The 23,170-nt window shown below is 37.8% G+C and overlaps 2 protein-coding genes across 2 annotated transcripts; both read left to right on the top strand.

The window, feature by feature from the left end:
- Window positions 1-235: 235 nt before the first annotated feature.
- On the top strand, window positions 236-2,443 carry LOC136217755 (methyltransferase FGSG_00040-like). The gene has a single exon (XM_066004403.1). The coding sequence runs from the start codon at window positions 615-617 to the stop codon at window positions 2,199-2,201; it is 1,587 nt and encodes a 528-aa protein (XP_065860475.1). The 5' UTR covers window positions 236-614; the 3' UTR covers window positions 2,202-2,443.
- A 9,057-nt stretch (window positions 2,444-11,500) lies between these two features.
- On the top strand, window positions 11,501-13,105 carry LOC136216847 (methyltransferase FGSG_00040-like). The gene has a single exon (XM_066003398.1). The coding sequence runs from the start codon at window positions 11,501-11,503 to the stop codon at window positions 13,103-13,105; it is 1,605 nt and encodes a 534-aa protein (XP_065859470.1).
- The last annotated feature ends 10,065 nt before the right edge of the window (window positions 13,106-23,170 follow it).

Below are 23,170 nucleotides of genomic sequence, written 5' to 3'. Positions count from 1 at the left end.
ATAATTCATAATTTAATTATATTTATAAAATAATTTATTTATTAAAAATTATAAAAAATATAAAACTATTAATCCCCGATTAATCTCTAATTAACTATCCACCCGACTAGCATCTAGCATTTTCTATAACCTTAGTTTTGGTTCGGTTTAAACGATTTTTTTTACTAAAAATGAAATAATAACCGAAAGCTAAAATATTAAAAAATATTGATCCAACCCGAAATGAAAATATCAAATTTTATTTAAATTATAGGTGAGATCCAATTGACGATGTTAAAATACGTTAGGACCTAATTACGATTTTAATACACTTTATAAAAAAAAAAAGTTAATACAATATTGCCTCCTTTTAAGAATTTTCAAATTCAAAATATTAAGTAGGAAAATGAAAAATCAATGGCTAAATATACCACCTCAAAATGCTTTTTGACTATATTCTTACCTTTTATCCCTCTATTTCCCATTTTAAATGTCAAATAGTTTTAATTATCATATTTATTATATATTATAGCCGTTGCGGTTACGTTCTGTGACCGTTAAAACCTCCAACATTTAAATCAAGAAACAGAAAAATTGCACAAACACAACTAAAAACAAACCTTTTCCAAATCACAATGGCAGAAGACGATGGCCTACAGCCGCAACCCTCGTCGGAGGAGTTAATGCAGAATCTCCGATTGAAGGCGAATGAACTCCTCCTCCGAGAAGAATGGCAAGAATCGGTGGAAGTTTATACTCAATTCATCAATCTCTGCAAAGACCAGAGTGTTGAACTTCATCCCCCTGGTCCATTTCTCAAGATTCAGAAATCCTTCTGTTTAGCCCTCTCCAATCGAGCCGAAGCACTATCTAGGCTTAGAGAATTTACTAAAGCACTTGAAGATTGTGATCAGGCGCTGCAAATCGAGAGTAGCCATTTCAAATCTCTTATCTGCAAAGGTAAAATCTTGCTCTGTTTGAATAAGTACTCTTTAGCCTTGGATTGCTTCAAGAAAGCTCTTCTTGATCCACAGACTAATGGGAATCGTGAAACTTTGATTGGGTATGTGGAGAAATGTAAGAAACTTGAGTTTCTATCAAGAACTGGAGCTTTCGATATATCTGATTGGGTGGTAAATCGGTTTCGAGGAAAGTTGCCGGAGCTCGCTGAGTTTATTGGCCCAATTCAGATCAAGAAGTCAGAGTTCAGTGGGAGAGGCCTATTTGCAATAAAGAACATCGATGCCGGAACATTGTTGTTTGTGAACAAAGCAATAGCCACAGAAAGATGCATACTTTCAGGTGAAGATTCAGGCCAGAATGCAAAATTAGTAATGTGGAAGAATTTCGTTGATGAAGTTGTAAAATGCACCCAAAAATGTGGAAGAACCCGAGATTGGATCAGCACATTGTCAACCGGAGAAGATGAAGACAAGCTTGAAGTTCCTGAAATTGGCCTGTTTAAGCCAGATGGAGATGTTGTTATCAATCTAGCAAATCAAGATCTTGATAAGGATAGACTAATGAGCATATTAGATGTAAATTCTCTAGTTGAAGATTCAGTTTCATCCAAAGTTCTAGGCAAAAACAGAGACTATTATGGAGTTGGATTATGGGTTCTAGCTTCATTCATCAACCATTCCTGCATTCCCAATTCAAGAAGAGTACACATAGGAGATCACATATTAGTCCATGCTTCAAGAGATGTAAAATCAGGAGAAGAAATCACATTGCCATATTTTGATATTCTTTCACCATTAGAGAAAAGAAAAGAAACGTTGAAACAATGGGGTTTCAATTGCAATTGTAAAAGATGCAAATTTGAAGAGGAAATGAGTATGAAGCAAGAGATGGAAAAGATAGGGATAGGGCTAGAAATGGGATTAGTAGACATTGGTAGAGCAGTTCATAGAGTAGAAGAAGGTATGAAAAGGATGAGAGGAATAGAGAAAGGGTATTTGAGGGCATCATTTTGGGATGCATATAGTAAGGTATATGGTTCAGAGAAGGTAGTGAAGAAGTGGGGGAGACAGATTCCGGCGGCGGATGTGGTGGTGGATAGTGTCGGAGAGGTAACCGGAAGTGATGAGAGGGTATTCAAAGTGTTGAAGAGAAGTGAAAATGGTGGGGGTGAGATGATGGAAAGAGTAATAAGGCATGGAAGAGGAATATATGGGAAAGTGGTGAAGAAACAACCCGCAGTTAAGTCACTTCTTAGCTGAAAATATTACAGTAGATTTTTTGTGTTTGTTGCTGGTATAACTTGCAACTTTTTACAATTACTCATATCCATATATGCAAAGTTTAAAGCTTTATAATTTTGCATATAGTTGGAATAGTTTTTCATTTTGTTAAGTTGTATTCATTCTTAAATTTACTCAATTGAGGTGTTCAAGAATTACCCTATAATTTCAAATAAATCTGTCTGAATCCAAACTTTTAATGGGTTACCTTTTTACTTGTTTATGTTTTCAGAACAAGTCTAAGCCTCACGATGTCACATATAAGCACAGAAATGCTTGAGATAATTGCTTGGATTATGTTAGTTATTGTTTATATTGTTTTTAGAATTATTAATTCCCTGCAATAGCGGGTAAGGAAGTTGTTAGAATCATAAACAGTTGTAGATTTGGCCCTGTCATTTTATATAATTGTTTCTGTCACCTCGTTACAGAGGGTTGTTATATGAGGTCACTAGAATATGATCTAAGGCATGATTTATGAAATATCAAGAACTTTCTCCTTCTCTGTCTCTTCCTTCTCTCTTCTGGTTCTTTTCTAAATCTATTTTCATATATATTCTATCATCAGATCCAAACCTGACATTGGTATCAGAGACAATCTTTCCCCTAACCATGGTAAATACCACTGCTAAGAGAACTCGAGCAGCTAGAAGAGAAGCCATCATGAAAAACCTAGAACATCAACTACCTTTCCTAAATACCAAACTTGCGGAGGAAACTGAGGCTACCACCACATGAATTGATGAAATATGCTCTGAGCTACAAGATGTTCATACGATTCTTTCTAAACATCACAAGAGAATGGATTCCATGTTGCAGAAGCAGACCCTGTTATGCAAAGAACAACAAACTTCTCAAGGAGATGATGCTGAAAACTATAACCATCCTAGCCTAAGGAAGTCATCAACCTTCCTCCTCTGTTCATCCTCCTTCTAGAATCCTTAATGATGCCAAAAGCAGAGACACAATTCATACCTCATCTGGAACCCATCTAGAAAGAGAAATTCTAGGCAACCCGTCTGCAAGGGAGGTTAGAGAGACCTAACAAGGGAATAATACATACTTCAATAAGTTGTTTCCTAGGTGTAATCTATCTGTCTGTGATGGTACTGAGGTGGATTTATGGATCTCCAATGCACTAAATACTTCCAACTGTTTGGAGTACCGCCTAAAAGAAAGGTGGAACTGGTTGGTCTTTACTTGCAGGGCAAAGTAGAGAAATGGTATAGCACCTGGATCCAAGGTAAGAATGAGATATGTTGGGAAACATTTGTGGATGAAGTGGAGAAAAGATTTCAAAACTCAGAGGCATTGGATGTGGTTGAGCAACTATCCTATCTCAAGCAAACCTCTACGATTTTGGCTTACCAAGATTAGTTTTATTACTAGCCTAAAACCAGAACTAAAATTTGCTATGAGATCCAGTGACCTATATGCAGCCATTAAACAAGAAAAACTTTAAGAAACCCACTTGAAGGAAGCTCATAGATGAACTCATTGGGCAGGAGTTTTTTTCTAAGTTGGACCTCCTATGGTAGGCTATCATCAAATCAAAATGCAAGAACATGACATTTGCAAAATTGCTTTTAGGACACACTCTAGCCAATATGAGTTCACAGTGATGCCTTCTGGCCTCATAAATGCCCTTGCAACCTTCCAATCACTCGTGAACTCAGTGTTCCAACCCTATCTCGGGAAATTTGTCCTAGTATTTTTCGATGACATACTAGTTTACAACCCCACATTTAAATTTCATGCACAATGCCTTCAAGTTGTGTATGACCTCCTCACTTCTCATCAGCTGTTTGCTAAGGCTTCTAAGTGTGAATTTGGAGTTCACCACATTGCCTATATAGGTCACATTTTATCTAAAGAGGGAGTGGGAAAGGATCCAGATAAGATCTCTACTATGGTTGATTGGCCTATACCAACTTGCCTCAAAGGGCTAACAAGATTCCTTGGCCTCACATGGTACTCTAGGCAGTTCATCAAGGACTATGGGACACTAAGTAAACCTTTAACAGAACTTCTCAAGAAACTATTGACCTCTAAAGCATCCAGAGCTTTTTGTCACTTGAAACTATTAATGACTCGAGCACTAGTGTTTGCCAAAATTTTCTCAACCATTCATACTTGAATTTGCATATTGCACACCATATGTGAAATGCCTTCATGGGATTTTTTTCGTTCCAACGATGATGTGATGCATGTGGCACTAGAATGGGGGGAGTTCTCATTCAGAATCACATGCCAATATGTTTCCTTTCTAAATCTCTTAGTCCAAGGAACTAAAAAAATTCAGTCTATGAAAAGGAGCTACTAGATCATCTATGATTTACCAAAGACTTCAGCACTTAAAGAATGCATGTCCTTTGCTCAAAATTGCATGAAACAGTTTGAAGACAAAAAGAGGAAAGACTGTATTTCTCTATAGGTGACTAGGTTGTTGGTCCCCTAGGATGAGTTCTAAAGGGGTGAATAGAACTATTGAGTAACTTAATCCTTTAAAAACTTTTCTTATTCAAGTCAATACAACACAAAGGGTATTCTTGGAATCAGAGGCAATGTCACACCCGACCCTAAATGACCTCAATCGGCATCGGGCGTGAAATGGAAAGATAATAATCAATACTTAGGAGTCTCCAATTTATCCACATATCATTATATTACAATTGCAATACCAACGTTCTAACTATAATTCTGACAATAAGCATCCAACTTCCAAACCTCGCCTAATCGGGCGGTAACCTTCTCTCTATCATGTACTTTCTCACCTAAAAACATTAAAACATTTAAAAATGTGAGACAAAAATCTCAGTAAGAAACTATCAGCTATAAAAATCAGCTTTACTTAACATAACTACATATATACCTTTAGTAAGGGATTTAATTAAAACCTTATAAAATACACTCAAAACCAAAGTTCATAATATAGTCAAAGTAGTGAACCAAAAACCAAAAATATATCATCTTGTATCGATTCTTGAGTTCAAAACCTTATAAAATATTATAAACAAATAAACGTTTTATCAAACCAAATCGTAATCAAACAAACGTAAAATCTTATATTAAAATCAATCATAACGGAAAACATAATCCAAATGAACTTAAAAATGTTGTATCCATCCTCGAGTTTCTCCCCTTAAGTATCAATCCATAACCACATAGATAATCGAGACGTCTCTTAACATTGCCTATCCCATATGGTCTTACCCGACACTTCTTTGCCATACCCAATAGGTCTTTCAAACTGTGTACACAGGCCATGTCCCTCACTGAACATGGTCTTCAAATATGGAACCACCGATCCGGATAGCTCTCGATGGATATAAAATCATAAAATCATAACGTACTCAAATTTCCTTTCACAATCAAATGCCAAACTATTTCTTAACCAAAATCATTTGGCTTCAATTAGCCCTTTTGTATCATAAAAATCATATTTGGACTTCAACCCAAAATAATAACAATAATAACCGCAACAGATTTCTCAATCGAAAAACCATTCGTAAGACATCATCAAATTCATTTTGTTCAATATAGATATATATTGAAACCAAAAACACATATGTGTATATATGTAAATCAACCAAATTAAGCCTTAAAATCAATATAATCAAGTAAAACCTGAAATTCACATAGAAGCATAATCAATAGCTTCATTTGAACCGCAATTTCACAATAAAAAGCAAAATCAGGAAAAACCCCAATTTTAAATTCCTGCATAACCCTAAAATATCAATTTCTGAAACTTCTTTGATTATATATTATATTTATATACATAAACCTCAAAATATAGTTGATAGTTACTTACCTTGGCTATTAATTGAAACCACAAACCCGTTCAATTCTCCTCTAAATTCTGTTTAAGCCATTTCCCTCCAAACATTGCTGAAACTCAAAAACTTTTCGGCTAGGACTTAGAGCTATGCATAAAGATGCTATGTTTTCAATTTCAAGTGATTCGGACGGTCGAATCTCCGTAAATCAAAGAAACGGTGAAGAAACGGTCGAAGAACGATTTGATAAAGCTGAAAGAAAAAAGAAAAAGAAAAGGAAGAAAAGAAGATATATATCTCCGTACATAACCGCCTAAGATTTGAGATATTTATCTCAAATTTGGCAAACATCATGTTTGATCCTTCATCTTTCTATAATCTTTTAAAAATTATCCTAACTTTTAATTTACACATACAACCATCAAATTAACTCCAAATTTTCCTTATAACACCAAATTACTATCACATACCTAATAATTATAATATATACGAACATCAAAATATAATTTCTAGAAATTTAGACACGGATGTGACAATTCTCCCCACCTTAAAAAATTTCGTCCTCGAAATTCACGTTCTCTAATCTAATTTTTCTTCCTCAAATAATCTCCAAAATCACAAAAATTATTTCACATTATGAAGATTCCTCATAATCATTATTCGAATTATTTGAAGTTTAAGAAAAATATAATATCATACATATTAGCGGTTCAAAAGTGATATTTTTGAAGTCTGTAGAACTTGGAGATAGGTAAAATATATTTGATATATATCTGCAATTGATGGAATTCAATTGTGATTTAAATTTATTGAAGTGAGATTTGGTGTATGTTAGAAAGATATGAATGATATTTGAAGTTTTATTGTGGATTATGGCGATAGAATTAACTATATTGAAGTTTAGAGTTACTAAGAATTATCTACTATGGATATGGATAAATGATGAAGTTAATGGAGGGAAAGATGAGAATTTATAGTCTTATTATGCTATAAGGAATCTTGATAATGTGAAATAATTTTGTGATTTTGGAGATGATTTGAGGAAGAAAATTTCGATTAGAGAATATGAATTTCGAGGACGAAATTTCTTAAGGTGGGGAGAATTGTCACGTCCGCGACTAAATTTCTAGAATTTATATTTTGATATTAGTATATATGATGATTATTAGGTGTATGATTTTTATTTGGTGTTATAGGAAAAGTTTGGAGTTAATTTGATGGTTTTAGGTATAAATTAAAAGTTTGGGATAATTTTTAAAATATTATATAAAGATGGAGGACCAAAAGGGATATTTGCCAGATTTGGGATATATATCCCAAACCTTCCCGTATGATCCACCACCATCATCATCTTTACTTTTTCTTTTTCTTTTTCTTTCTGCTTCTTCTGCAGAGTCATCAAGACCGAACCGTTTCTCCACCGTTTCTTTGATTTACGGATATTCGACCGTCCGAATCACTCAAAATTGGAAACATAGAATCCTTATACATACATTTAAGTCCTAACCGAGAGTTTTTGAGTTTCGGCAGTGTTTAGAGAGAAATGTCTTAGACAGAGTTTAGTGGCGAATTGAACGGGTTTGTGGTCTTGAATTAGTAGCCAAGGTAAGTAACTATCAACTATATTTTGAGGTTTATGTATATAGATATATATATAATCAAAAAAGTTTCGAATATTGATATTTGAAGGTTCTGCAGGAATTTTATAAAATTGGGATTTTTTACGATTTTGCTTTTAATTGTGAAATTATGGTTCAAATGAAGCTATTGACTATGCTTCAATGTGAATTTCAGATTTTACTTGATTATGTTGATTTAAGGCTTAATTTGGTTGATTTACATATATACATATATGTTTTTGGTTTCAATATATATCTATATTGAACAAAATGAATTTGATGATATCTTACGAATTGTGTTTGGATTGAGAAATATGTTGCGGTTATTATTATTATTTTGGATTGAAGTCCAAATATGATTTTTATGATACAAAATGGCTAATTGAAGCCAAATGATTTTTGGTTGTGAAATAGTTTGGAATTTGATTGTGAAAGGAAATTTGAGCACGTTATGATTTTATGATTTTATGATTTTATATCCATCGAGAGCTATCCGGATCGGTGGTTCCATATTTGAAGACCATGTTCAGTAAGGGACACGGCCTGTGTACACAGTTTGAAAGACCTATTGGGTATGGCAAAGAAGTGTCGGGTAAGACCATATGGGATAGGCAATGTTAAGAGACGTCTCGATTATATATGTGGTTATGGATTGATACTTAAGGGGAGAAACTCGAGGATGGATACAATGTTTTAAGTTCATTTGGATTATGTTTTACGTTATGATTGATTTTGATATAAGATTTTACGTTTAATTGATTACGATTTGGTTTGATAAAACACTTATTTGATTATAATATTTTATAAGGTTTTGAACTTAAGAATCGATACAAGATTTTATATTTTTGGTTACTATTTTGACTATATTATGAACTTTGGTTTTGAATATATTTTATAAGGTTTTAATTAAATCCCTTTTTAAAGGTATATATGTAGTTATGTTAAGTAAAGTTGGTTTTTATAGCTGATAGTTTCTTACTGAGATTTTTGTCTCACATTTTTAAATGTTTTAATGTTTTTAGGTGAGAAAGTACATGATAGAGAGAAGGTTATCGCCCGATTAGGCGAGGTTTGGAAGTTGGCTGCTTTTGTTAGAATTATGGTTAAAATTTTGGTATTGCCATTGTAATATAATGATATGTGGATAAATTGGAGACTCCTAAGTATTGTTTATTATCTTTCTATTTCACGCCCGATGCCGATTGAGGTCGTTTAGGGTCGGGTGTGACAGTTTGATATCAGAGATCTATGTTAAATTCTTCGGACCTAAGGTTGATAATAATTGAGGAATATCGATATTTGATGATAGTTAAGAAATAATCGATAGTCATTGAGGAATATGAATATTTGGTGATAGCTAAGAAATAATTTGGAATTTTTCGAGGATTTGATGGTTAGTAAAATATTAGGTGTATGAAAATTTGCAACTTATTTGATATTTGGTGATATGGGTTACATACTTGATATTAAGTATGACTTGGAGTTGATATTTGAAAGTTTTGTAGTTAGCTTACAGCCATATATATATGAGATATGAGTTAATTATAACTTTGAACTAGAAATAATAGAGAATTGTCTTTAAAATATATCTCGTATATATTTGATGATCAGTTGTGAAACTTAAGCTGGAGTTGGCTTTTATAGGTGGAGCTTTCAGACTAGTTGTTTGAATCAGAAAGTGGTCATTGAGAAGAAACAACTTCTGATCTTCTTTAGAGCTTTTGACTGCTGCGGCCCATTTTTCCATTTAAGGAAACTAGTTGTTTCTTCCTTTAGAAGACTATTGACCATTGAAAACTTCGTCCAACCGCATGATGTAGACTAGGCATTTCCATATCGGCGATAATAGAGAGAGATAAGTTTCTGATAGAGTCTTGTCTTCCAAATTTTGCCAGATTGGGAAAGTCTTCTGTCGGACTTTCAACATGGGCTTCTAGTTCCGGTTCTAGGCTTTTCAGCTAGGTCTTTAATTCTTTTAAGGCCTTTTAGCTATCTTTTGTATTTAGCCTTTAATGTCTTATTCAATATAAATCACTTGGATAAAATTATTAGTACATAAAGACATTGTATTGATTCTGAATTTTAATTACTTGAGAGATCTAATTCTTTAATTGTAATTTTTGTCATAGTCAAAACTTCATCGAAATTGGGTTTCAGCATAGGTATGCCTCAAAATTCAACCCTATAGACATACTACACTAGAACTTAAGAGTTCCCTCAAGCTCACTACAAAATACTACGAACCTTATAAAGTTTTGGAACGTATTGGTAAAATTGCTTACAAGCTCCAACTTCCTACCACATGTAGAATTCATCCTATTTTCTACATTTCCCTCCTCAAAAAGCAACCTGGTCTCTTTAGCCCTACCTTGGCCACTCTGCCCCCATACAGGATGATACCTTCATCATTGTCCCTACTAAAGTTATCAATACCCGCAATGCCATTATCAATGACTCTGATGTTCAATATCGATGCCACTTAGGATGATGCAACTATGATAGTTGCTCAATTCCTTGACTTCTACCATTCTTGGGGATAAGAATGTGCCAAAGGAGGCTATTTTCACATATAAGCATAGAAATACTTGAGATAATTGCTTGAATTATAATAGTTATTGTTTATTCTGTTTTTAGAATTATTAATTCCCTAAAATAGTTGTCAGGGAAATTGTTAGAATCATGGATTAGATTCTAGCTTTGTCAATTTATGTAACCGTTTCTGCTACCTCATCATAGAGCATTGCTATATGACGTCACTAGAATATGATGTAGGCATGATTTGTGAAATATTAATAACTTATTCTCTCTCTCTCTTCCCAGTGTTGTCTAAATCGATTTTCCTAAACATTATACCGTTAGATATAAACCTCATCGTATACCATTAAATAATGTTATTTTGATGCAAAGAGAGGGAGGAAACTTACTCTACATTTGTTGCTATGAAGCTTTGTTATCTTCTTTCCACATTTTGCATAAATCGCCCTTAGAGTAGTTTTGTAAATCACCCTTATAAAGGTGTTTTGGGTAAACAAGTTTGAGTAAGTGTATAGTTTCATAGCATGTATTGAAATGGGTCTAAGAATATAAATGGATCTCTCTAGGTTACTTTTGTAGATATACCTATTTGTGAAGCAACCAAATTCGTAATTTAATTCAATTGTGAAACATGTGGAAATTGCAGTTCGCATTCCAAGTGAAATGCTCACAATTTCGAAATTACAAAACCCTTTACTAAAAATAGTTTCGCAATTCCTTAGAAGGTTTCACATTTACCTATTTGCGAAGCCATTTTCTAGATGAGGATGAAGGTTCTTGGTTGAAAAAAATGGCTTAACAATTTGATAATTGCGAAGCAAACTCATAATATACGAAGTATCACAACTGATCCCTGAACCAAAAACTTTCAATTTCTAAACTAATAAATAAAAAATGAGTTCGAAAATCATAACCAAACATAAAACATCAAATTCATGCCCAATCACAACAAAATCAAAACCTAAAACCTATATGAAATACATAATGCAAAAAATCAAAAACCCAATATATCATTAAATCATGTTTTGTTGATGTGAAGAGATGGATGAAACTTACTTTAGATTTGGTGTTATCAAGCTTTGTCATCTTCTTTCCATATTTTGACGTGAATCGCCCTTAGATTAGTTTCGTAAATCACTCTTATAAGGCTATTTTGAGGTAAACGAGTTGCATAAGTGTATAATTTGGTAGCACGCGCTGTAATTTTAAAAGGAATTGTCATATTTATGTTATCAGAAACATATATGGCCGTTGCTATTACATTACCGCTAAAACATCCCACATTTAAATCAAGAAACCAGAAAATTCACAAACACAAGTAAAAAACAATCCCTTCCAAATTACAATGGCGGAAGACGACAATGAAAATCCCTCATTGGAGGAGCTAATGGAAAATCTCCAATTGAAGGCGAATGAACTCCTCCTCCGAAAAGAATGGCAAGAATCGGTGGAAGTTTATACTAAATTCATCAATCTCTGCCTAGAACAGAGTATTGAACTTCCTTCCCTTCTCAAGATTCAGAAATCCTTCTGTTTAGCCCTCTCCAATCGAGCCCGATCACTATATAAGCTTAGAGAATTTACTCAAGCACTTGAAGATTGTGATGAGGCGCTGATGACCGAGAGTAGCCATTTCGAAGCTCTTATCTGCAAAGGTAAAATCTTGCTCCGTTTGAACAAGTACTCTTTAGCCTTGGATTGCTTCAAAAAAGCTCTTCTTCTTGATCCACAGACTAATGGGAATCTTGAAACTTTGAATGAGTATGTGGAGAAATGTAAGAAATATGTGGAGAAATGTAAGAAACTTAAGTTGCTATCAAGAACTGGAGCTTTCGATATATCTAATTGGGTGATAAATCACTTTCGAGGAAAGTTGCTGGTGCTCGCTGAATTTATTGGCCCAATTGAGATCAAGAAGTCAGAGTTCAGTGGGAGAGGCCTATTTGCAATAAAGGACATGGATGCCGGAACTTTGTTGTTTGTGAACAAAGCAATAGCCACAGAAAGATGCATACTTTCAGGTGAAGATTCAGACCAGAATGCAAAATTAGTAATGTGGAAGAATTTCGTTGATGAAGTTGTAAAAACCACCCAAAAATGGGGAAGAATCCGAGATTGGATCATCACATTATCAACCGGAGAAGATGAAGACAAGCTTGAAGTTCCTGAAATGAGTCTGTTTAAGCCAGATGGAGATGTTGATAACAATCTAGAAAATGAAGATCTTGATAAGGCTAGACTAATGAACATATTAGATGTAAATTCTCTAGTTGAAGCTTCAGTTTCATCCAAAGTCCTAGGAAAAAACAAAGACTTTTATGGATATGGATTATGGGTTCTAGCTTCATTCATCAACCATTCCTGCATTCCCAATTCAAGAAGACTACACATAAAAGATTACATATTAGTCCATGTTTCAAGAGATGTAAAATCAGGAGAAGAAATCACACTCCCATATTTTGATGTTCTTTCGCCACTAGAGAAAAGAAAAGAAATGTTGAAAGAATGGGGTTTCAATTGCAATTGTAAAAGATGCAAATTTGAAGAGGAAACGAGTATGAAGCAAGAGATGGAAGTTACAGAGAAATGGCTAGAACTGGGATTAATAGACATTGGTAGTGCAGTTCATAGTGTAGAAGAAGGTATGAAAAGGATGAGAGGAATAGAGAAAGGGTATTTGAGAGCATCATTTTGGGATACATATAGTAAGGTATATGGTTCAGAGAAGGTACTGAAGGAGTGGGGGAGACTGATTCCGGCGGCAGATGTGGTGGCGGATAGTGTTGGAGAGGTAATCGGAAGTGATGAGAGGATAGTCAAAGTGCTGATGGAAGTATTGAAGAGAAGTGAAAATGGTGGAGGTGAGATGATGGAAAGAGTAATAAGAAATGGAAGAAGAATATATGGGAATGTTGTGAAGAATCGTCTTGCAATTAAGACACTGCTGTAGAATGACACAATTAGTACATATATGGCAAACTTAGTTTATATTAGGTATAAGTGGAGTGTGTATAGATATTATAGGCTAACCCTAATATATAATTACACAACTAGTATATATATAATTATTCTATCAACTTCTGAGTTAATATGAATAGTTGAAAAGGTACTAATGTTGTTGAGAGGTAGATGCAGATTTAGTCTTGTCCTTTTATATAATTGTAGCGTTGTTATATGAGATTACTAGAATATGATTTAAGGCATGATTTATGAAATATCTAAGAACTTTCTCTCTCTTGCTTCTTTATTCTTTTCCTCTGTTCTCTCTTCCCAGTCTTTTTTAAATCTATTTTTCTAAACATTCTATCGTGATATGGTAAATAACACTGCTAAGAGAACTTGAACACCTAGAAGAGGAGCCATCGTAAAAAAACCTAGAACAACATCTACGTTTACTAAACACTGAACTAGCTGAGCAAACTGATGTTACCACCACACGAATGGATGAAATACACTCTGAGCTAAAATATGTTGATATGATTCATTCTCAACATCACAAGAGAATGGATTCCATGTTGTAGGAATTGACCCATACGCAGAGAACAAGAAACTTATGCAGAAAACTATAACCATCCTAGCCCAACTAGTTCGAGGAAGTCATAAACCTATTAATTAAGTAGGTGTTTTTAATTGTAGGTGATTGCACCTACCTATTATATTGATCACCAACCCAAATTTGTGTAGGAGTTCAAATTATATTAAAAAAATAAAAATAAAAAAATATATATAATTTTTTTTTTTAATAAAGAGCTGGGACCTGGTCAGGAGACAATAGCCGGACATCCCAGCCAGGCTAGCACCCCCGACGCTTGCCCCGACCAACCCAAATTCAATACATAATAAAGAATAGAACATAGAGAGAGTTAGGAGTAGCGAACGTGCGCCACATTACAAAGGTCATACAAAATAAAGTGATTACAAAAAGCAGGGGCCGATGGCTACCAGATGATACTGTCGGCAGATGCACCATTTCTAGCCAAGGCGTTCGCTGCACGGTTACCTTCTCTAAAAATATACGAGATAGTGACAGTCATCAGCAATATATATAATTTAATATAATAAAATATTAAAATAAAAAATAAAACTATATAAATGGGTTTTAGAAAGTTTCCTTTCTAAACCCTAAAATTATCTCTCATTCGATAAAACTCTCACTGTGTAACATTGCGACATTGCCTGCACCGACTCTCACTCTGTAACCTTGCGACATTGACGGCGTCGGTTTCCATCATCACCGGTGCCGCTCCAGTCGGTCTCACTACCCCGATTTCTACGATTGTTTCATCTTTGTTAGTCTCTACTCTCTAGCTGGTAAGATTCTGAACCTTGAACTTATTTCTCTGTTCTTCTTCAAAAACTCCTCTAATCAATATTCTTGTTTCATCTCTGTATTTCTGCTCTCTAGCTGGTTCTGTGGTTCTACTCTCTAGCTGGTTTTATGGTTCTGTGGCTTAATGTTAAAAGTTATGGGTTATTTGCAAGTTAGGTTATTGATGACTTAGGAGAAATTCTGATCAGCTTTCGTCCCTGTGGGGGCGTCGTTGGGTTCAACGGGGGGAAGCTCCGATGCCAAAGTCAGTAAGGAAGAACAAGAGAGTAAACTGAATTGACAAAGGGTAAGTGAATGTGTACCTTGATAGCTGGAGATGTAGGCTATATATAGCTAGGAACTTGTAACCTTCAGTAACTAGAAAGTCTCCATTAATGTTCCATTAATGACGGTTACAAGTTACCTTTAAGCTGGCGGTTAGCTAATTGATATCTCATTAATGGTCTTTATGGCCAGGTCGGCCCAACCGTTCTAGTGGCGAATCGTGTGTTCAAGGAGATTCGCCTTGTAGGTTCGCCGGCGGGTCTCTTCTGGCGGGACCTTGGTGATCCGCCAGTCGGATCTCTTGGGGGGAGATCAATACGTGGCGTTCTTCGGGTGAATATCCTTTTTGGTCCTTGGGATAATATCTCAATGTTATCAGAAGCCCCCTCAAAGTTCCCTTAAAGTCCTTTAGGGCTTTTGAGCTTCTGCGCGTGCCGTCATGATTACCCGCATTAATGAGCACTTTGTTCGATGCCAAGCGCAGAGTGCCACGTGTAACGGGCGCACTGTCCAAGGAGAAGATGCCTTCTTCTCCTTTTTCTTTCTCTTTCTTCCTCACTCCTTCTCCATTTGCCTCTGTTTCTTCGTTGCTCGAAGATTTTTCTGTGAGATTTCAGAGTTCTTTTTCAAAGCTTTCGCTTACATGTAAGTTCATCTTTTCTTTTTAACTTTTCTCTGAATGTTTAGGAGTTCTTCGTCATCCTCTAGATCAACCTCTGAACTTTTTAATTTGACCCCTCCTCCCGAAATTGTAGTTAGTTTTAGTTGGACCACTTCTTCATCGGGAAATTCATCTTCTTCCGAGGACACAGTTAGCTCCGATTTAGCTGAGTTGTGTAACTCGGCGTGTAATCGCTATCGAACTCGTTCAACTAGGAGTCAAATTCTGTCTACTCCGGTCACAGGTATTGCTCCGACCGTTGATTCTAGGCGTTTTTCGGGGTCAATGGCCTCTTCTTCTGCCCAACCTAGGAAAAAGAACCCTAGAGCGGAGTCCACTCCATCTCGTATGAGTATCGCGGATCTATCAGATCTGGCGAGTCGTTTCCCATGGATCAACAATTATGAAACTTAGTTAGCGGCGGCTCATCAACGTCCTTCCTGTCCGCCAAGTGGTTTCCTAACCGTGTACTGTAGTCATGTGGAGAGAGGGTTCCGACTTCCTCTTTCAAAGATGATGGCGGATATCCTCTCCTACTTCGATATCACTGTCAGCCAATTACATCCCAATGGTTGGCTGGACATTGCTTTAGATTGCTACCTCGCCTCAAATTTAGGAGTAGTGTGCACGCCCCGTATTTTTAGAGCTTTTCATAAACCTTCAAAGCGGAAGTCCGAGTCTTATCTCACTTTTGCAAAGTTCGGAGCATATTCGCCATTTTGTGACAAGATGTCCAATGTCTTGTTGGGACGAAAGATTCTTCTACGTAAAGGTAAACGAGGGCGAATCATTGGGTTTTCCAACGTTCTGGAATCTCAAACCTTTACACATGGCGGGCGATATGCGCATATTGACCGATAGCGATGAGGTAGTGGCGGAGCTCATGAAGGAGGTCAAGGCGGATGCTTGGACATACGCAGACGCTTTAGCCTTCATGATGAGCGATATTCCCCTGATTCGCCAAAAAGGGAACAAGTTCATGTATTCAAAGATTGCTCAATTTGAACAAGGTAACTTTTATTTCATCTTGAACCTTGAATACTTTATTGTTTTCTTTGGCAGGGGTTTATCTAAGGACAATCACGCTCTTGCAGAGAAGCGTTGGAAGTTGTTGGAGGCTGAAGCTCGCAGGAAAGATCAAGCGGCGAATCCCCAAAAGGATGCTGGGAAACGTGTAGCTGACACAACAGTCAATCCGCCACTAAAGAGGAGGAAACCGGCAGCTACTGGAGGTCCTAAGCTTATGGCGGATGCCATGAGGCCCGCCATGCCTGCAGTGGAGATGGAGCAAGTAGGTTATCTTTATCTTTATCTGTTTGCCCTGTTTGTGAACCTAAGTTTTGACCCTGACATCTTTTGTGTAGATGGCGAAGCCTGACTTAGGCGGATACTGGTCCACCAAGTATGGTGCTCAAGGTTCCTTAGAGAATGAATCGGTTATAAATGACCTAGACGAAGCTCTGGGTCAGTTGGGCGAGGTACAGAGGAATCAGAACCAGATTCCGGGATCAGTTCACACCCAAATGGTAAAGGCGGAGCTTCTCACGGTAGGTCTCCTAGAAAAGATCTCTTTTTTAGAAGAAGTTGTACCTTTGTTCTTTCCTTTTGACAAAACTGTATGTTTTTTACAGATGTACACTCGCATACGCGCTATGGAGGCCGAGCTCCTAGAAAATGTTGTGGACAAGACTACCATAGATAGGTTGGAGAAGGAGGTAGTGGATGCCAATGCAAACATCACATCTGCCACGCCCGCCATGGCCCTTAAGGATGCCGAAATCAAGGAGAAGATCGTGACGGATGCCAAGGAGCATGAAGATGCTATAGGAGAGGCAGAGTACATGGCTGGTGAGCAAGCTTTCTTCTATGGCGAACTGATCATGGTGTATGTCTCCTTGGCGCATCCCGAGATCGAATTCACAGATCCGCAGTTCGTCGTCCCAGACCCAGATGATGTACACAAATATAACAAAATTCCAGACATCAAGGACTACCTCCGTGATTATGTTCGGAGATGGATGAAGGGTCCCATTGAAGAAAGGAAACCCAGCACGGATGTCAAGCTAGTGGATCTGGAGGTAGTGCCCCCCAAGGCGGGTGAGGAGCTGATCACCGATAGCACCCTTCTTCCTGGGCCAACATCTTCCTTGCAAAAGGAGGTATCCTTGGTAGGCGTATCTGAGGCTGTGGAGAAGGAAGCTTCTCAAGCAGGTGCCTCAAGTGAGAAAAATGCGAATGAGGATGCTCCTGTTGTTTAGCTTTTTTCGTTTTTGATTGTAAAAACTTTTTAAGTGCAATTTTTTTAATCCTTATGGTAGCTATTTATTTTACCTTTACGTTTGCGTAAGTAAATATATAAGCGTTTAGGATTTATTTTGGAGTAGGTGGGCAGCCATACTCCATTGCGTGAACCTTTGTGAGGGTTAGAAGCTGTTTTATTCCTCTTAGAGGAAGTAAAGCTGCCTTAGGGATCAACTTGCTACCTATCTTTGAGGTGAAGTGATCCGCCTTTAGGACTTGTGAATCCTTCTCTGGGAAGGGTGTAAGAGAGTGTAAAGACCTTGCCTCCAAGGACTGTTTTAACTCTATCTCGAATGGGGATCCTCCAGAGAGAGATCCGCTCATGAGATTTGTTCTCCTATCTTAGAGGAGAAAAAGTAGCTATGGGATAGCAGTACTTTTTAATGTGGAGAGCGTTGGATGCCCCCCCTCTTTTTAAGACTGGAATATTGATATTGCTGCAATAAAAACTTTAAAAAGAACAAGGATAATAGAACAATGGCTCTTTATTAATAGGAGATACGCTTGATTACAACAAGCAGGTCTTACATGTGAGCCTCGTTAAAACCTTTAATAAGAAAAACCACATGGGAAAAAGCTTACTAAAGGAAAAAGAGTACTCAAGACCGTATGTACACTTTATTTTCTGACAAAATATTTGCGGAGATTTTGGAGGTTCCACGTACGTGGCAATGTGTTCCCCTCCATGTCTTGAATTTTGAATGTGGCTGTTAGACGAGGTGCCGCGGCCTAATCTCCCGGGCGGACCGGGGGGTGGACAACCTCATGGCGACGTAAGCGGTGATTGGCGCCAAAAGCAACCAATCGTGGAATCAAGCTGCTCGGCAGGACCGGAGCTCGAAGATATGGAAGAGTCGCCACCCACGAATGGGAAAATGAACACCGATCCCTTGCGGGAGACCGGTGTGGGTTCGGGAAACTTAGGTACGAGCCGAGAAGGCTAGCTCCTTTCCGGAGAAAGGCTACTAGGCACCCCGACATCGCCCGGTTATGAACCACCGGCCTCCTACTCAGCATGTTAGGCGATAACGGACTAATCGTATACTTCTTTAAGTTTAAAATTCATTTGAAACCCTTTTCTTTCTCTTTTTGGAAACTGTTTTGAGCATATGATATTGAAAAGCCACATCAGTAAAGAATCACCCATTTATGTTTATACATGCACAGAGAGGGGGAAGAAAGAAGTGATTTATTTACAACCGTATTTAAACGTTATGTTGTGTGTCTATTCTACATTGATTTATTTCTCCAAAACGATGTTTATTACATGATTCGCACCTTAATCGCCATTGGAACGATTTAGGTGCGTTTTAAAACCCTGTTCGATGAAGCTTACCCGAATCGCCGTTGGAACGACTTGAGTAATTGAAAACGTTAAAGTAAAAGCCTTTTAATAAGAAAACATGGTTAAACATACAAGTCAATTTTATTTCGTACAAATTCTTTAAGAAAATGGTTCAAAACTCTATTATTCGCAGAGAAAACGATTTTAATTACAATGATCCTTTAATCCGCCTTTGGAACGGATTAAGGCTTTAAAACATGGTATTTTGAAGACAATTTGAAATATTAACAAGAAAGACTCTATTTATTTGCATTAGAAATCTAAAAAAAACTCATTAATTTAAATAATTCAATTGAAAACTCTCTTTTTGTCTTTTATTTCCCCCATCTATTTAATGGACTCTCTAATTGCTATAATTATGTTAACAACCCATTTAAACCATCATCAATACTCAAACAAAGCCCACTTGAAATATGGACATAAGATTAGGCCCAAAAGAATAAAGAAAGTAATTTATGCATACATATATACATTTAAAATCAAAAATAGGATATGAGGATAAAAGCTAATACAAAATGAACTATATATATATGAAAATAATAGGTACTATATACTTATACTTTGAAAATGTGAAAGTAGTAAATGAATCTTATAACTAAGAAAATAATATTTATAAGAAATGAGTTACACTCAATAATCACTAAAATAACTCAACTATTCCCAAAACTATATATATATACACATTAGATACCAAAAATATCATATACTAGTATATATTAATTAGATACCAAGTGATATTTTTTACATTTTGGCAGATTTACCGACGGAAAATCCGTCGGTAAACAGCATTTAGTGACAGAATTGACAAATTACAGCAGCGCTCCAATATTTTCCAGATTTATTCAAAAGCTTTAAATTAAATCAATTCAATCGTTTTGGACTTCCGAACTACCAAAGATGGATCATAGTCGAAAACGGAAGTTCCTAAAACGATGTTTTTATTTTAAAACGTTATTTGGAAACCTCCTTTCAAAAAAAAGAACTTATAATTACAACACTTTCGATACCTGAACTACCTTTTTATCGGATCAGAGTTCGTATTGGGATATCCAAAACGAGGTTTTTATTTTAAAACAAAACCAAATTTTATTTAACACGAAACGAAAATTAAATAAATGCGCTAACTAAATAAAACGTGACAAAATAAATAAATGACTAAAGGAGTAAAAACTATAGCATAAAAAATAAATAGAAGGAGAGAAATAAATTAAATAAAATAAAGAGCGTAGTCCTCGGATAATACCTTTGATTCGGTATCTGACAGTCGAAGCCGATTGATTCCACGAACCGCGAGCTCCCGATTTTAATAAAAATTTAGTAAAAATTGAACTTAGGAAATTTGGAATTTTTGAGAAAAAAAATATTTTTCTCAAAAAAAATCCACTCTTTCTCTCTAAAAATGTTTAGAGTGAGAAAGTTTTCCCCCAAAAAGCCTCCTTCTTTTCCTCCCTCCTCCCCCTTTTTTTGCCTTGGGATCCGTGCCCTTATATAGGGAAACGGATCCCGGAACAATGGGCGACGCCCAAAAAAATTTGGGCGTCGCCCATTGTGGTTGGGCAGTCGCCCAACCTAGTGTTGGGCGGCCGCCCAACAATAGTTGGGCGGCCGCCCAACGCGGGGTTGGGCGCCCGCGCCCAACCCTCGTCGGGCGTCCGCCCGATGCGTTGGGCATTCGCCCGACGCGGTTGGGTGCCCGCCCGGCGACCCTCGGGGCGTGTCCCGCGCCGTCGGACGCGTGCACACCGTGGCCACCGAGCGCGCGTTCTGCGCAGCAAGACGCTCGCACGTCGCGGCCGCCGAACGCGCGCTCCGCGCTGCCAGGCACGTGTGCTCAACGGCCCACGAGGGCGCGCACCGCCAGCGGTCCCAGGCATTGCTCGGGCGTCGAGAGTGTGCCACTCGCGGTGCGTCCGACGGACGCTGCGCGCACGTCTCGAGCAGTCAAGCGGGCGTTCGACCATCGTCGTCCGCGTGCGGGATGCCGTTGTGTGCCCACGCCGTGCCGTTAATTTTCCTCAGCTTATTATTCTCTATATATTTTTCAAAACTTCCGGAATCAATCGCTTCGACCGTCTTGTTTCAGGTTTTCGTCACAGGTCCTCCGACTCGGTGTCTACAGTGGCGAACCCAATCTTGTCCACTATCTGATATGGACCTGTCCAGGTGAGCCCTAGCTTGCACTTCCCTTCTCGAGACTGGATTTTGTCTGCTTTGCGGAGCACGAGATCTCCCACATTCAGGTCTACAAGTTTGGCATTTTTGTCATGGTAAGCTGTGATCCGCTGTTTGTATGCTGCCATATGTAGATAGGCCTTGTCTCAGTGATCTTCTACTTGATCAAGACTCTCCTTTAATCTGTCGTTGTTGTCCTCCTCGTAATACAATGCAACTCTATCACTTGGGACCAGTATTTCAACTGGGATTACAGCTTCTACACCATGAGAGAGGGCGAATGGTGTTTCTCCTGTGGCCGTTCTAGGAGTGGTGCGATAGGCCCATAAGACGCTTGTCAACTGATCCGCCCACTTCTTATCATGCTCCCCCAATCTCTTCTTTATTCCTTTTACGATCGTCCGATTCGTAACTTCAGTCATACCGTTGGATTGAGGATAATAAACGGAGGCAAATCTATTCAAAATGCCCAATTTCTCACAGAAAGTTTTGAACTCGCCACAGTTGAACTGCGTTCCATTATCGGTGATGATTGTGTGGGGGACGCCATATCTTCCCATGATGTTGTCTTTAACAAATTCCACCATTCGTTCAGCAGTGATGGAGGAAACAGCTTCGGCTTCTACCCACTTGGTGAAGTGATCTACTGCCACTACCACGTACTTCCTTTGTCTACGAGTAGGAGGAAATGGTCCGACGATGCCAATTCCCCAGATGGAAAATGGTTGTCCTTCTATGATGGGTCTTTGGAGATGTTTGGCAGTATGTGATTCATTCGCATGAATCTGACAATTATGGCAAGATTCCACCAATTTTTGTGCATCAAGTTCGGCCGTTGGCCAATAAAATCCCGCTAACCTGGATTTCTTCAAGATGGAGGCGGGTGCCTCATGGGCCCCACATGATCCCTCGTGCAACTCTTTGAGGACTTGTTGTCCCTCTTCTGGCAGAATGCATTTTAACCAAGGGTGGCTAAAAGATTTTCTATAGAGGCCATCGTTGATCATGGAAAAATAGGCCGCTTTTCTGACGATCCACCGAGCTTCCTCCTTATCCTCAGGTAGAGCTCCATCTGATAGATACTGGCGAATGGCCGACCTCCAATCATCTTCTACTGTCGTGAGTAGGGATACTTCTTTCGAGGCGAAGGCTGGAGCTATTTTAACTTCGAATGGACATTGTGGATCCGTCCAGCTCTCTTCACTGGAAGCCATTTTGGCTAGATGATCCACCTCGGTATTTGATCCTCGGGGTACATGGATCAGCTCCCATTTAGTTTCTTTAGCCTCGAGGTGGTCCAGCAATTTTTTTGACTTCCGTTACGTATTTGGCCAAAACATCATCTTTCACATCGTAATTCTTGATCACTTGATTGACCATCAGCTTAGAGTCACTATAGATCACGATCCTCTTAGGAGTGATTTCTTTGAGCAGGCGTAACCCCAATATTAGAGCTTCATACTCCGTGGCATTGTTAGTTGTATGAAAATTCAATTTTGCTGCGTATCGTAGCTTTATGTATCGGGGGCTTTTGATTACGATGCCTATACCAGCTCCGTTCGCTGAGGAGGCACCATCTGTGTACATCGTCCACTCTTCTATTTGAGATTTGGGGAGATTCATCCCTTCTTCGGTGAATTCATTCACAAAGTCTGCCAAGACTTGACTCTTCAAAGCTGACCTGCTCTCATATCGCACATCGAATTCACCAAGGCGGATTGCCCACTCCATCAATCTCCCAGAAGTGTCCGGCTTTTGCAACAACTTCCTCATTGGTATATTCGTTCGAACTACAACAGTATAAGCCTGGAAATATGGCCTAAGGCGGATTGCTATGGTGACAACAGCCAGCGCCATTTTATCGAGCTTCGAATATCTGGTCTCAGCATCTTTTAAAACTTTACTCACATAATAAATCGGATACTGCTGGCCATCCTCTTCA

This window comes from Euphorbia lathyris, chromosome 2 (assembly GCF_963576675.1).
Source record: "Euphorbia lathyris chromosome 2, ddEupLath1.1, whole genome shotgun sequence".
In the NCBI taxonomy this organism is placed as follows: domain Eukaryota; kingdom Viridiplantae; phylum Streptophyta; class Magnoliopsida; order Malpighiales; family Euphorbiaceae; genus Euphorbia; species Euphorbia lathyris.
This window is presented reverse-complemented; position numbering and strand designations above follow the sequence as displayed.